At 33.7% G+C, this 14,555-nt stretch overlaps 2 protein-coding genes across 2 annotated transcripts; one reads left to right on the top strand and one right to left on the bottom strand.

Moving 5' to 3' along the window:
* Nucleotides 1–501: 501 nt before the first annotated feature.
* On the bottom strand, nucleotides 502–9,962 carry LOC105313589 (transmembrane protein 94-like). Its single transcript, XM_019998948.1, has 2 exons — nucleotides 9,761–9,962; nucleotides 502–4,338 (listed from the first exon to the last, which is right to left on the bottom strand). The coding sequence occupies exons 1-2, from the start codon at nucleotides 9,761–9,763 to the stop codon at nucleotides 835–837; spliced, it is 3,507 nt and encodes a 1,168-aa protein (XP_019854507.1). The 5' UTR covers nucleotides 9,764–9,962; the 3' UTR covers nucleotides 502–834.
* A 57-nt stretch (nucleotides 9,963–10,019) lies between these two features.
* LOC100636687 (tctex1 domain-containing protein 1-B-like) lies at nucleotides 10,020–10,780 on the top strand. Its single transcript, XM_003382911.2, has one exon. It carries the CDS (start codon nucleotides 10,091–10,093, stop codon nucleotides 10,628–10,630), a length of 540 nt encoding a protein of 179 aa, XP_003382959.1. The 5' UTR covers nucleotides 10,020–10,090; the 3' UTR covers nucleotides 10,631–10,780.
* The last annotated feature ends 3,775 nt before the right edge of the window (nucleotides 10,781–14,555 follow it).

Genomic DNA, 14,555 nt, shown 5'->3' with positions numbered 1-14,555 from the left:
CTCTGCTTCATCACAGTTTCTCCTACAGTACTATCTAGTCTTTTGTGTCTTATCCTGTTGTCTTGTCTATGTGTATTGTGAAGTTCATTAATAATAATAATAAATAATAATAATAATTATTATTAATCATTTATCAGTATTAAAAATTAAAACTTTAAATGGCTAGTCCAACTCTTATTAACAAACACAATGAACCAAGCGGTTTCCAATCACATTTATTATTAATTTTATCAATAATTATAGTTACTTTGCATGCAATGCAACTTTCACAATTATCTTAACTAAATTAAATTATAAATAATAAAAAATACTGTAGACAAAATAACTTCAGTGTCATGCATAGTACATTAGGCCTTTATCTACTCAAGGACCTTGCTGGGTACAATCTATATGACTGAAAGATAAAAGAACTTAAAAACAAAGATTATCACTAAACCAGAAACCCTGCATGCATTCATAATATTCACTCATAGACAGTTGCTGCACAGTAGTAATATTTTGTAGATAACATGATAACCAAACAAGCATAACCAATTAATACACACAATAATAAGTGTCTCATGCTAAACTTTAATATCAATTTAATTTGTGTCACAACCACTAAATTTAAACTGTTCTCTTCTCTAAGTTAATATTATTTCATACTTTCCACCAAATACATACAGTTACATAAAAAGTAATAAAATTAAAAATTATTTAAAAATCACAACATTCAATTATTATCAATGTTTAGCTTGAAGTTACTGCCTAACAGAATAAATAACATACAAAAACAAAACAGAACCAAGTAGTTTTGATAACTGAGTGAGTCACATTGTTTAGAGACACAGAACCTTAAAAAGGTGAATTCATACCAAGCTTTGTCTGAAATGAAAGACGAAGTTTTCTTTGTGAATGAATGAACTTCTTTCTGATACGATACTTCACTGATTCCTGTAGTACAAGTTGCAACAAAAGCCAAATAATTCCAATAACCCAAAAATATGAAGGAACTGCACTTACAGACCACACTATGCCATTATTATCAACTCCATATCTGGTAATCACCTGTGAAACAACCAAATAGCACAATTCAAAGGCTAACACCACAACAAGTGACACTATGTAAGGCCAATTAATGTACTTATATAGTTTCCATATGGGCTTGCTATGGTGTATAAACATTAAGCTAGATGTCATGACATACAGAGTGAAGAAAAAGATTGTGCAATCTTGAGCTAAGGTATAACCTTGATAGTTTAAACCTCTCCAACCTAATTGAAAACCTTGACTGCTATTTGTATTTCCAAGAATGAAGTTACACGTGAACCCACTCTGAGCATGGCATAATCCATCCAAACTCAGATTAAAAAGTAATAGTGAGACAACAGCAGCTGGAAAGTAAGTTATAACAAAATAAACAACAAATTGTTGAATGTCTTTGATTCCGGCTGGAACAGTGCGATCAGGCATTAACATCTCCATTTCATTATCCATTTTATTAAATAGAAGTGAAAGTGACACCACAGGAACATTAAACAATAAAAACCAAAACATGTGGCTACTGGAAAGTGGTAAGGGTAGAAAAAGTAAAACTGACAATACAAGAAAACAGGATGAAGCAATGGAAGCACCACAGGCAAACAGAAGACACTTCTGAATGGATCCAAGCCAGTGCCGTGCTTTAATAATTGTAGCATGCAAACTAACATCTGCATTTCTCTGTATCTGAAGCTCACAAGTCATTGAATTTAAACTAGCAGCAATTCGCATGGGTGATGAAGCATCACTGTCATCATTAGCATTTGGATGCATAGAGCAATCAAATTCTTTTAAGTCTGAGCCAGCTGGTAGAATGCTGAGACCAATATCAGCATGTTTGAACAATGACAAATTGTCAACAACTGCCGCATTTCCAATGCATAGTACTACTTCCCCATTCTCTTGCATGATCTTAAACATTTCTTCAACAGCATCTGGAGAACAATCAGTAAACAAAGGTACCAGCAAAGGAACATTATCGACATTTTTTAAATGAGACCTAACATTTTCAACACCTTTAGGTAATTTTGCTTTGATATATGCTTGTGTTAAATTAAAAACAGAGGTGAAGCTAGATGCATTACTACTAAGCGATTCATTGTCAAACTCATACTCTTCATCACAAAATGGACTAAGAGAAATATGGCAATTCCAACCCGCTTCTAAACCCAACTTCTCAGCAAAGATTTTTCCCTTTACCTCATTCTCTGCAGTGAAATGTATAAAACGTATACCACTGTTACGAAGATCCTGAACAAGACTGACAATATCTGACTTAGGATAATACTGAAGTGAAACCATGCCAACAAAAACCTGATTACACAAAGAGTTAAGGACATGCGTTGCATTATCCATAATTAGTTCACTCTCTGATGATGAATAATGGTGGATTGGCCTGTCAATCACATGATGAGGAACAGAAATTCCTATATTTCCTTTAAATGGGATGGAATTATTATAAAGAGGATTATATGATAGAGCTATACAGTATGATGATAAACTCCTTCTAGTAAAAAAATCATGAATTGCTGCTACCTCATTATTTGACAAAGGCTGTAAGTCTTGACCATCCCAGTAGTCACAGCAATATTTAGAAATAAAATCTGCACTTCCACTACTCATAAGAATGCTATTATGGAACTGGTCTGAACACAATATGGCCAGCATATGAGACTGAATATCACTCTGAACTTTTTGAAAAAAAGATCGACTCTTTGCTTTCACCAAACTGTTATCAGAAATAGTTGGCATAAAATTTTCAGAGTTATCATGTGCAAGCACAATAATGCTACTTTTAAAGTTTAAGTTATTCTTTGCATATCGGGAAACCCCTATTTCATGGGCTAAACTACAGCAACATTGAGTTTTATCAAAAAATGTTTGAAAACCGAATGACACAGGAGGAGAAACAACTGACAAATTCCCAAAAGCATGTGAAGTAATAGCAACATTTAAACCGATAGGCTTTAAAGAAGCAATGTATTCTTGCCAGTTAGGATCATCAAATGTTAGTCCTGATTCTTTAGCAGAAGTTGGAGTTAAATCTAAAATTTCTGGGATAACTTCAATTCGTGTACTGTTAAGATCATTACGGTCATCTAACGCACTCTTTCCATCTTTTTCATTGGCTGGTGTACTTCTAAAGAAGAAAACTTTTTCAGGGGTAGGAAAACCGCTGGTTAGAATAAACTCCTTATCAACAGCACACACAGCTGACACAATACCAAATGAATGCAATGTGCTGTACTTTAAATGACTATAAGGCATCAAAATGGCTTTCAAAACACTGAGCAACACAGAAAAGCTACAAACACCAGCCTTGTAATATCCCTCAAAACACCATTCTAACTGCAATAGTCCATAAACATTGGAAAGTGTCCACAGAAGTGGCAAACAAAGAGATATTAAAGGAAGAATGGTTAAAGTTGGCCAAACTAGATACATATCAGACCAGTGAAAATACTCAGGAAAAAACAGCGACCGAATTATATTGAATGATAAAGTCAGAAAAAAAGTAAAAGGGACCAAAAATACATTTATGAACCATTCAACTGTGACTTTTTGACGAGAAAGATGAGACAAGGGATGAGAAAATAAATTAACCTGTGCTAAGCGTCTTAAGAAAGGTGTCTGGGTTACTTTATACCAGGCTTTCACACTTTCTTTAAAACTTATACTATCACTCTCCTTCTTATACCGAATGTGAGGCAGTTGTCCTGCATTCAGTTCCTCAGGCAACAATATATCAGAATGATGAAACTGTGGTTTGATAATCTTTACATTAGCAGGAGATGGATGGCTGAAATCAAGTTGAATAATATCCCCACAAACTAAGAGTGTTAAAGGAATATTTACAATGTGATTGTCACGAAGACCTGGAACTGTTACCTGACTTCTTAAAGTGGACATTGGCTGTGACGGATAAGACTCATGAGTCCAAGTGCAGCCACCCTTTTTAATGAAACCAACAACTGTAGACATACATCTTTCCTTATACCAGAAGGTATGTACCCGAATGTCAACAACTAGTATTGTTATACGAAAAAGTAAGACTATAAATATAATGAGCATTTCAACTATGTGCAATGCACCAACAAATGTGGTAATTTCATCATCAAACAGTGATGCTAAGAAGATGAAGATGGCGAAAAAAAGATAGAAACAGTTCATTACTTCAGCAAACCTTGTACAGATAATATGTCGAAATGAAATCCATTGTGGACTACATAAAAAGTCTTCAAGATCAGAGACAAGTCTTTGATTGGCTTCAGCCGATGTCAAAGATTGCGTAACAAAGGCTTGAGGAGGAATACTTTCCTGCAAAAATAAAGTGAAATACAGTGAAATACAGATATAAAAAAATTAAAAGTATCACAATAGTAAGTACATGTACATGTATATGTACATGTAATTCCCAAGGCAAAAATTAATAGAAAAAAAAACAAAAACTACATGAACCGCGCCAAATGGTTTTTGGTAATACATCAAAACAAAATGAATAAATTAACTGTGTACATGTACGTACTTATTCATATCAATTCCTTTGTATGAACATTAAATCATACTTACAATGTAAACAAGCATCTTTACTTTTTAAGCAAGCATTGTATGACTATGATTCATGCCAAATCAATTTGCAGAGATCATTAAAACACAGTAGCCCATTTATATATACATGTAGGATTGGTAAAATTCATGGGATCAATACAGTGTTACACCATAGATATACTACTCATAAACCTGATTGGAAACTTCAATGATAATAATTGCAAGGCAGGTTGGGGCGTATCCCCACCAAATCTGATAAAATCTTAGCAAAGCCATTGGCTCTATGGCGAACCTTGTGGGGCCCCCATATAAAAATTCCAAGGTTGGTACAACCCGGTCACAACCTCGCAAAGTTGTAGCAACCTAGTAACAACCTTGCATAAAAGTGCTAAAGGTTGACAGGAAACTGAGGTTTCATTAAGTGCACCCCACGATGATATGAAGCTATTGCTACCACATATAAAGGGACCATTGACCAGCACTTATACAAGTTAATAATGATAACATTAATACACATCCACATCTTTACACATTAGCTACATGTATCACAGATACATTACAAGTATCTAGAAATCATTTGAAACTACATGTATATAGGATTAGGATCAAGTCAATCATGATAACATTAATACACATCCACATCTTTATACATTAGCTAGATCAAGAATACATAATCTACAGAGAGTATCTAAAGCCTGGTTTACACTCGACACAAAACGCAACGCAAATGAACGCAAAATTGAAATTTGACCAATTTTGCGTCAACTTCAAAGTGTTTTTGCGTCAAAAGGTCAAATCGCCCACGCACTTTTTGACCGTTTCGTCGGATGAAAACCTAGCTTAACCATACTATAATAGCTGAAACATCACCGCGTAGTCTTTTCTTGTGCATCTTTGGGCATTTCCGCATACTGAGTGTGGCTGAGTAGGAAAAAAATGGCTGCCGAGTTTACTCAACAAGGTTTAATGGCCATTTTGGTGTCTCTGCTATAGCAGTACTACATATCAGACTTCAGCAGCATTATAAAGTTTACTAGTATAATGACTAAAGCTTCTTCAAGTGTTTCCACTGTTCTTTATGCTAATTTTTACACGTGTTTTTAGTAAGTACACCCACGCTTCTGGTCTCACGTGACTTAGTTCCACACGGTGATGTTTCAGATATTATAGTACGGTTAGATACTCTCTGTAGATTATGTACTCTTGGCTAGATAAATTACAAGTATCTAGAAATCATTTGAAACTATATGGGATTAGGATGTCAATAATACATGTACATGTAATTATGTGTTGATAGTCTTTCAGATTATAGTTATTCTATCAAATTCATTGTGCATTGTGAGAAGGTTGTGACAAGGTTGTCAAAAGCCAAAAAACGTGCCAAATACAAGGTTTTTAAAGGTTGTGACTAAGTAGTGATAACCTAGTGACAACCAACTTGTTCCAAGTTTGCCCCGATCATGCTAAAGCCTTGGTTTTTCTACATGGGGACTCTAGCAGCTGTATTTCAGAATGAAGCAAGCAAGTTTTTGCTAATATAGATACTTTTAAGAGCCTTCAGTGCAACATAACATTTAGTAAGAGCTTTTTAGGCTATCTGAATTTTTGCCAGATCGTTCGTGATTCCATTACTCACAAAATATGCAACATAGACAAAAAAATTAAAAAATGAACATCAAGGTGTACTGAAAGCTCTTACAAAGAGTCTATAGAAGTAAAACTCAGCTGTTTCATTATAAAATGCAGAAGCTAGAGTCCCACAAAGCTTCACCATTGGTATACCAAGAATTGAACAATACAGTTCAAACCAGCCTGGTACCCATGGGTAGTAACGGAAGTTTCCAATCCCGTTTACGGGTAGCATATCTATGGTTGCACTTGCTATACATGTATTTTACTTTATCTTCATTACTTCATACACTAATTTTAACCAGTTACATGCCAATGAGCTATGTGTTAGTACTTAGTACTACACCAGAGTTGTGTCAATTACATTATGAAAGAGCTCAAGCAAAAGCATTAAACAGTTAATTTCTTTACAAGCCTTTCACTTAAATGATTAATAAACATAAACTGCAGGTACATGTAGCTTTGCTTCCATTCCCAGATTTAATAATGTGCTCAGACTGCTCACTGATTGGGGTGTGGACTATTTTAATTGTCCCTCAAATTGTCTACACATACACATACTATACTACTATTGTGTAATGATTACTGATAACGAGGGGATCATGACAAATGAAAAAACACCTGGGCTTTAAGTCTTAAAGCCAACACTCAGGAATATACAACTTGTAATTAAGTACAAGCCCAAGCCCAAGCTCTTTTTTACCTAAAAGGCTATAAAGCACTTCCAATTACTTCAAAATCTGGGCTTAAGCCGAAAAGGGCTTGACACATGTCCGATCTACACACTTAAAACTAAACACTATCCCATTCTTTAGTAAACAAAAAATAGACTCACCTACAAATTTCAGTACTTTATTGTACATCAAGATACATCAAGTGCATCAAGATACATGTAAATGTACCATATTTTACCAATTAGACACCTGGGTATTTATTTCTTGACAGCAGAAAAAAATTGAAATTAAAAAAATTCAAGTAAGTTAGAACCCACAATCATTACCAAACTAGACCAGGTTCTGCCTCATGTAAGGAGTATATACTCACTGGTACTGTATACTATTGCACTGTAAACATTTTTATTATTAAGTACTTTATGGTTTTATGATTTCATGTACATGTACATGTATGTATGGTGTTTTGTGCATGCCTATAGTTACATTATGTTGGTGGAACATGTGAATTTGTTTCCTTTATGACTACTAGTCTTCTTAGTAATTCTCACTCTCACTCTTTCTCTTTATACTCTTTACATATTACCGAGAGTACATAATGTACTCTTGGTGTTACTTCGTCTGGAAAAACGTTACTGCTGAAACCTATAAGTAGCCACATTACACTAATAAGCACCTAAAGAATTAGAGGCACTAATTTTGTACAAAATATGCATATCTATAGTTGGAATATATTTGTGACAGGTACATGTATTTACTTGGAAAAGGCATTTATATGGTAAAATGTAGAAGGAAGTAAAGAGTTAGCCATTTAAACTTTTAGCATTTAATTAAACTTTCATGAATGGCAGTGATAAGCAACTTTTAATTTTAAATGCATGCTCAATTAGTGGAGACAGAAGTGTACATATGTTTATAAATGTGGATTCTTTAATTGACTCTTACTGTAAGTCATCAAAAATTTACCTGCTCCTGATACCGTAAACGTAAAAATATTCGTGGTGTAAATTTTCATGTTTTTTGGAATTTTTTCATAAAAATTAATTTCGTGCATTAAAAATTTCGTGGTAGGCATTACCCAATCTTATTAATTTATTGACCACGTGGCGACATGGCGACACCTGCAGAAATGCCTACCTCATGTGTACCTTCACTATCTTTTCAGTTATCAGGGGTTACCATGTATATAAGGAGATCTGGGAAGCAGAGATGCTGAAGTGTGAAAGAGAGACAAGTAATATTCATGGTCAGTACGTGTGGCTGTCACGTGGCCTATTGAATTAACCACCACACCCTTGCATTAAAATTTCATGGATCTGTGTGGCCCATGAAAAAAAAAATTTATCCGCCACGAAAATTTTAACGTTTACAGTAATCACTAAATGCACCAAGCAAAAATGATTTCTGGTATGCCTGAAAGAATCCCAGCTATTATTTTACAGGATACTGACAACATCTATTGTAAATATTTATCAACAATTGAAGTGACAAGTAACTACTATTATACATGTAATTAGTTTTCAATGAATGTCATTATACATGTACATGTATCTCATTATGGTATTCAACCACATGAAATAATTGGCGACACTAATTTTTATCAATCAGCAAAAGTTGAAACTATTCTAAAGTATTGTCAAGAGAAAGTCCACCTAAAAGTATAGTGCAATACTCTTATTGTATGAGCCTGATTTCTTAATTGGGCTGTAACAAAGAGTCAACAAAATGATCAATCCGGCTTTCCCAAATCTTTCAAGTGTTCATAATATCTTGCTTTAGTAAAGAACAGATATTACAAATCTTCTCATTGACTGAGTTCAGAGCAACAAACCATATTTTTGTCAAAACAGCTCTACTCTGCATTGTCAACCAATGGATCTCTGCATAACTTTGATGTAAAACATTGCATGAAAAGCCAAGGCGTGCTAAGTCTATTCATAACTTTAAGTACCGCATATCTAACCCAAACAGCAAAATGGCTGCCATGTTCGGTGTCATGTTTATTAAGAGTTCAATGGGGAAAACACATTTTCGTGCCATGCGACCTTCTTGAGGCTTCTTTCAGAAGTTTAGAAATCATTTTGAGGATCTAATGTCACGTAAAACATGTATATCAATAAATATAGAGCAGTTTCCTGAAAAAAGGCTTTGTCTACCTTTTCTCCATTGCTGTCATTGGCAAACTGATGTCCAATGAATTAATTTTTCTTGAAAGTTATTTTGGTACATAATGAATACATCTATTTTGCAATGAATATACTTAGCACACATATCCTCTATTGATATTGTTTTCATGTATGTTTACAGTATCACAAGCTAATTCTCATGTACATTGTACATGTACAATACATGTACATGTAGGTTACAGTGACAATCTAAAAATATCATGCATAAAAAAAGGATGTGTTACAAAGTACATGCACTTGACAAAATAGGGCAGCTACTCCAAACCAATAATTGATGAGATGAACATGACTTTATTTGCTTGATTAAACAACCAGGCATTTATTTTATAACAAGGTTAAATAAAATGTATCACCAAATGGATCAGAACAAGTAAACTTGGGCTATCAACACTGTACATGAACAGCTAGGCTATTGGGAACAACGTAAATGTAAATTGAGGCACCAGTACCAGGAACAATATATATTTACTTATAGTTGGACAAAATTAGTTATTGAGCATTAGATTAGACCTAGTCTGGTCCCGCAGAGGGGCCAGACTAGATTAGATTCTATAATAAATCGATTCCTTCATAAATAATGTGATCCCTCATACTATCCACAATTCCCTCAATATACATGTATGTAATACAATACGATGATGATTAAACTGAGTCATTAAACAAAGAGTTAAACAACTAATTTACAAATCAACCATACATACTCACCATTTCAAAAAAGATGCGAAATTGATTTCGGTAAGAAGTTTTATTATAGTTGTCTTCGACTTGTCGCTTGGGGTTTGGGCCTTGGTGTAGTCGGTTCTCTCATAGATATAAGACTGTTAGGCGTATATCTACGGTTCTCGAGATCCTGGTTTTGTTTTGACTTAAGTTTTGACTTTAACTTAGTTTTAAAAGATAATAAGGCGTGGCTTATAACATTTTTGACCACACCCATCCTACAACTTAACGCCCACTCCTTTTTCGAGTTTGAAGGCGTTTCCTGCAGCTGCTGTACAGTGTACATACTGTTGAAGACTGGAGAGATACAGTACCATGACTGCAAAAGAAAACACTTTGTATCCACCTGGCCAACTACTCGCTGCAAAGCAGTCAAGTTTGTTCTCTAGAGAGAGCTTTCATGAGGAACAGATGAAGAAACGTGAAGGTAATAGGAGCGTCATTGCTTTAGCACAGGAACCAGATGAGCAAATGACAATAACAAAACCCAAAGTTCTGTATGAGAACACATACAAGCTCCAACCTGAAGTAAAATTCCAGTCAAGTGCTGCTCAAAGAGTTATAAATGAGCTGCTTGAGACACACTTGAAAGGTGAAACATATGATGCTAATGCTAGTGCTCAAATGACGAAAACACTTGCTCAAATTATAAAAGACGCAGTCAAAGATCTCAATTATGACCGATACAAAATTGTGTGCATTGTTACTATTGGTGAACTTTTAAATGGTGATGTTGGTGTACTTCAAGCCAGTCGATGTGTTTGGGATACTAATTGGGACACATTTGCTAGTGGAGTTTACAAGAACAAAACCTTATATGGAGTAGCTACTGTTTATGCCATATATCAAGAGTGATAATCCAAAAATATAAACTACATGAAAATATGAATTACATGTACATTTAGTGGTTTTGTGTGTATTGAAGTATCCTTAAACTACAACAGTTTATCACAATAAATTATTAGATTTATTTTTATTACATAATAATTGTGGTTAAAAATTGAAGGCCAGACTGAGGGTAGTTTGTAGATTACATTTGAGGAGCTAAACAGATATTAGATAATCAATAATTGGTATTGAAACCATCAGTTCTTGTCCGTTGTAAAAGAATGATTTAAAGGCAAAATAGATCTAATTGTGGAGCAGTTTTATTGCTATGAGATGGTTGCCAAGCTTGTAAAGTCTTCAAATTACCAGGGCCCAGGTTTCATAATGGCATGATCTGATTCACAAATCATCTCCATCCTGGACCATGCAGCATAATTATTATGTTATGACCATGAAAACTTTCAACATTAACAAAGTTAATGACTTTCACACATTATACAGCACATTATAAGGTGGGACATAAATACCGTCTAGATCTACCAAGGAAAACTGATGCTAAGATAAATAGCCATATTTATCTCAGGCCTAGATCTTTATAAGTATGTCTGTAAAATAGGATTTGCTACAGTAACAAAGATACTGCAAATATACTCAACCACACTGAATAATACAGGAACATCTATCAATGGTATAAAAGAAATAATAATAATGCCAGGAGTGAAGCATACTCCATAGGCCAAAAACATAAATCTAAATAGACCTATTTAAATAGGAAGTGCCTCTTAGCTGCATAAACATTATCGTTTCTTAGCTGTGACTGCTGTGTTATGCATCGATGACTGATACAAAACATTCAACTGAACAGAAATAATAATTATAATTGAGAAAAGAATGACTATAAAAATTAGAGTATAAATAACATAACAAATACTATTCTATATAGGTGAACAGAATGAACCAATTTATTCTGTATACCTGGCCCATAAAAAAAATTAGAGCTAGCTCAATACAGCAGACAGCATTTATAGATAGCAATGGTGATGATCAGAGCTTAGCAGGTTCTCAAGAACTGCTTGTGAAGATGTGGCTTGACAATAAACTTCTAGAAAACAATCAAATAATACATCAGCAATTGTCATTAATATGACAAGTGCAATCCACCAGAAAATGTAAGCAGCAAAAAACAAGTCCCACTGTTCTCCTCATTTGTCTATACTGCCAATAATTTACTCACTATATAGCAGCTACTAAAATTGAACTAATGCAATGATAGTGAAAGGAAGTACAGTAAATTTAATACAAGATGTGACAGTATAAAAGAATATTATTTTTGGTTGTTTGAAGGACTTCTTTTTTGATAGAGTGACTATGATAGATGGCACAACACCATTAGCTATCAGTATTATCTCAACAATAAAAACTGCTGCTACTGCTAAACCATGGAAATCTTCAGTAAAGTAAACTGTTTTCCAGGTTTTCCATCTTTTTAAATCATTTCCTAAAATGGTGTACAGAGCCATATCTCACCATTGAAATTTAGATTTATGTCCATAATTAATCATTATGTCTCATTTTCAAAGTTAGTCTTAGATCTGTCTCACTGACTATTAAGACACAGGTCATGCATGACATAAGCACACACAGAGTTACTAACACAAATTATAATTAGAAAACATAGTTACTAGTAATGCACAGTACAATGTACATGTAATTTGCATTGATTGTAATTGTATTATCAAGTTTCATATCACAGCCATGTTGTAACAGCAATATAACTTCCAATTGAACCATAGGCGTATAAGCAGATACCATTGAATACATATGATGATTGAATTATTATGGCATTTGGGTCAGCATTTGATAGCTGTAATAATAATACTGTATCCTTGTTTCCAATGTACACAAATAGCCATAATGTCTGTCATTTTTATACTTACATAATGTATTTAGTAACTACAAAAAGCTTTATGAAGGACACCACATCCATCATGACCAATCCTGCCCCTCCACTAATCAGCTATAGAATATTTGACGACTCATAGAAATACTAAATGATCTACTAACTGGTCCAATGTAGATAAATCCATTTTCACAGAAAATGTTTAATGGTCTAATCAAAGAATTTACCTCGACAAGCATTATGAAGTACTAGGAAATAAAATCATTCATTGGTATTAGCACTACAAATTACCATGATTGTATGGCATAGTAAAAGTAATGTTGCTAAAACCAATTAAGAGCTGAAACTAAAATTGCAGCCAAATTCAAAGGCAATAAAACTTGCTCATTAGCAGACACAATAATCAGTAGCAGGCACATTTTAAACAAGCAATTATTTTAATAATATGATTGACCAAATTGATTTGTGCTGCATAATATAAAGGAGCTAACCTAGGAATGAGATGTAAGATAAACTAACTAGACAATAATGCACAAACCCTCAAGCCCCAATGTAATATAGGCAAAAAAGTCTAATAATCCACTACATTGATGTAGTACATGCCATTATCAAAGTATATTTAAGCACCAGTAAGTGCCCCTAATAGTAGGAAGAATATAGGATCAGTACAAACATATTTATTATTATTATTATTATTATTATCAAGTTTCACAGGAGGTAAAAACCAACCTGTAGGACTGCCAACAAGGACTGCTGACATTTGGGGGTAATGAAGGAAACAGAAAAAACAGAGGCACTTTATTTGAAGAATTTATGTAAAAAAAGCCATTCTGGTATTTCTTCTTTTACATACATTCTTCAGTATTATGCACTTTTATGCTATGTATTATCAAGAGTACATAATATACCAAAAATGTTTAACTATAATTAGATCAAAATTAAAAGAAAATTAGATGCTATAACATGCATCATTAACTACATGTACATGATAAAATTACATCACAGCACAATTTTCAAACATAAAAATTTTCCACTGGATAAATTTTCATGATTTACCCTGATTCACAGCATTGAGTCAAGCTTAACATGCCACTTCCATGAATTAGTTGTTTTCAAACAAGACAAACATATTACATGACTACATAAACAAAACTAGATTTATCATAACTACAACACTGATTATTATTTATGATAGCTATGCATAAGGTAGTCTCATCCAGCAGTCAAAGGGCAGCTAGGGCAAGACTATAATCATTAAAACATGTTTACAATCATGAACATTTAATAGCTCAAAATATAGCTGGCACGATTGACAACTATCATAGTTCTGCAAATGCACAATCAGGTTATTATAATTAGAAACCATTATGTACAATAGAATTAGTACATACAAATATCACATTGGTTCATTAAGTTTATTCATCTATTCCCAATCCACTTTCTTCTTCTTCCTCTTCATCTTGATTACCTTCATTTCTAATGCTTGGACATTCAAACTGTAGTTTGAATCCCATGCCTTGTGTTGAGTCTTTCTCACTCAAAAACAATAACAAGAAGTCTGATGTCTTGATGTGTCTGCCCAGCAAAAAAATCTTACTAAGATCTTGTATTATCTGATCAGATAAAGTAAGGTGAGATAAGAATTAAGAACAACCTTATAAGATCTTATTTGGATCAATCTTAGCTACTATATACAGGCATGATCTTACTTAAGATCTTACATGACTTATCTTACAATATCACTGATAAGATGTATATGCCTGATCTTACTTAAGATCTTACATGAATTATCTTACAATATCATTGATAAGATGTACAGGCCTGATCTTACTTAAGATCTTACATGAATTATCTTACAATATCATTGATAAGATGTACAGGCCTGATCTTACTTAAGATCTTACATGAATTATCTTACAATATCACTGATAAGATGTATATGCCTGATCTTACTTAAGATCTTACATGAATTATCTTACAATATCATTGATAAGATGTACAGGCCTGATCTTACTTAAGATCTTACATGAATTATCTTACAATATCATTGAT

This window comes from Amphimedon queenslandica, unplaced genomic scaffold, assembly GCF_000090795.2.
Source record: "Amphimedon queenslandica unplaced genomic scaffold, v1.1 AMPQUscaffold_13518, whole genome shotgun sequence".
Classification (NCBI taxonomy): Eukaryota; Metazoa; Porifera; class Demospongiae; order Haplosclerida; family Niphatidae; genus Amphimedon; species Amphimedon queenslandica.
Note: the sequence above shows the minus strand (reverse complement) of the source record. Positions and strands in the feature narration are given on the sequence as shown.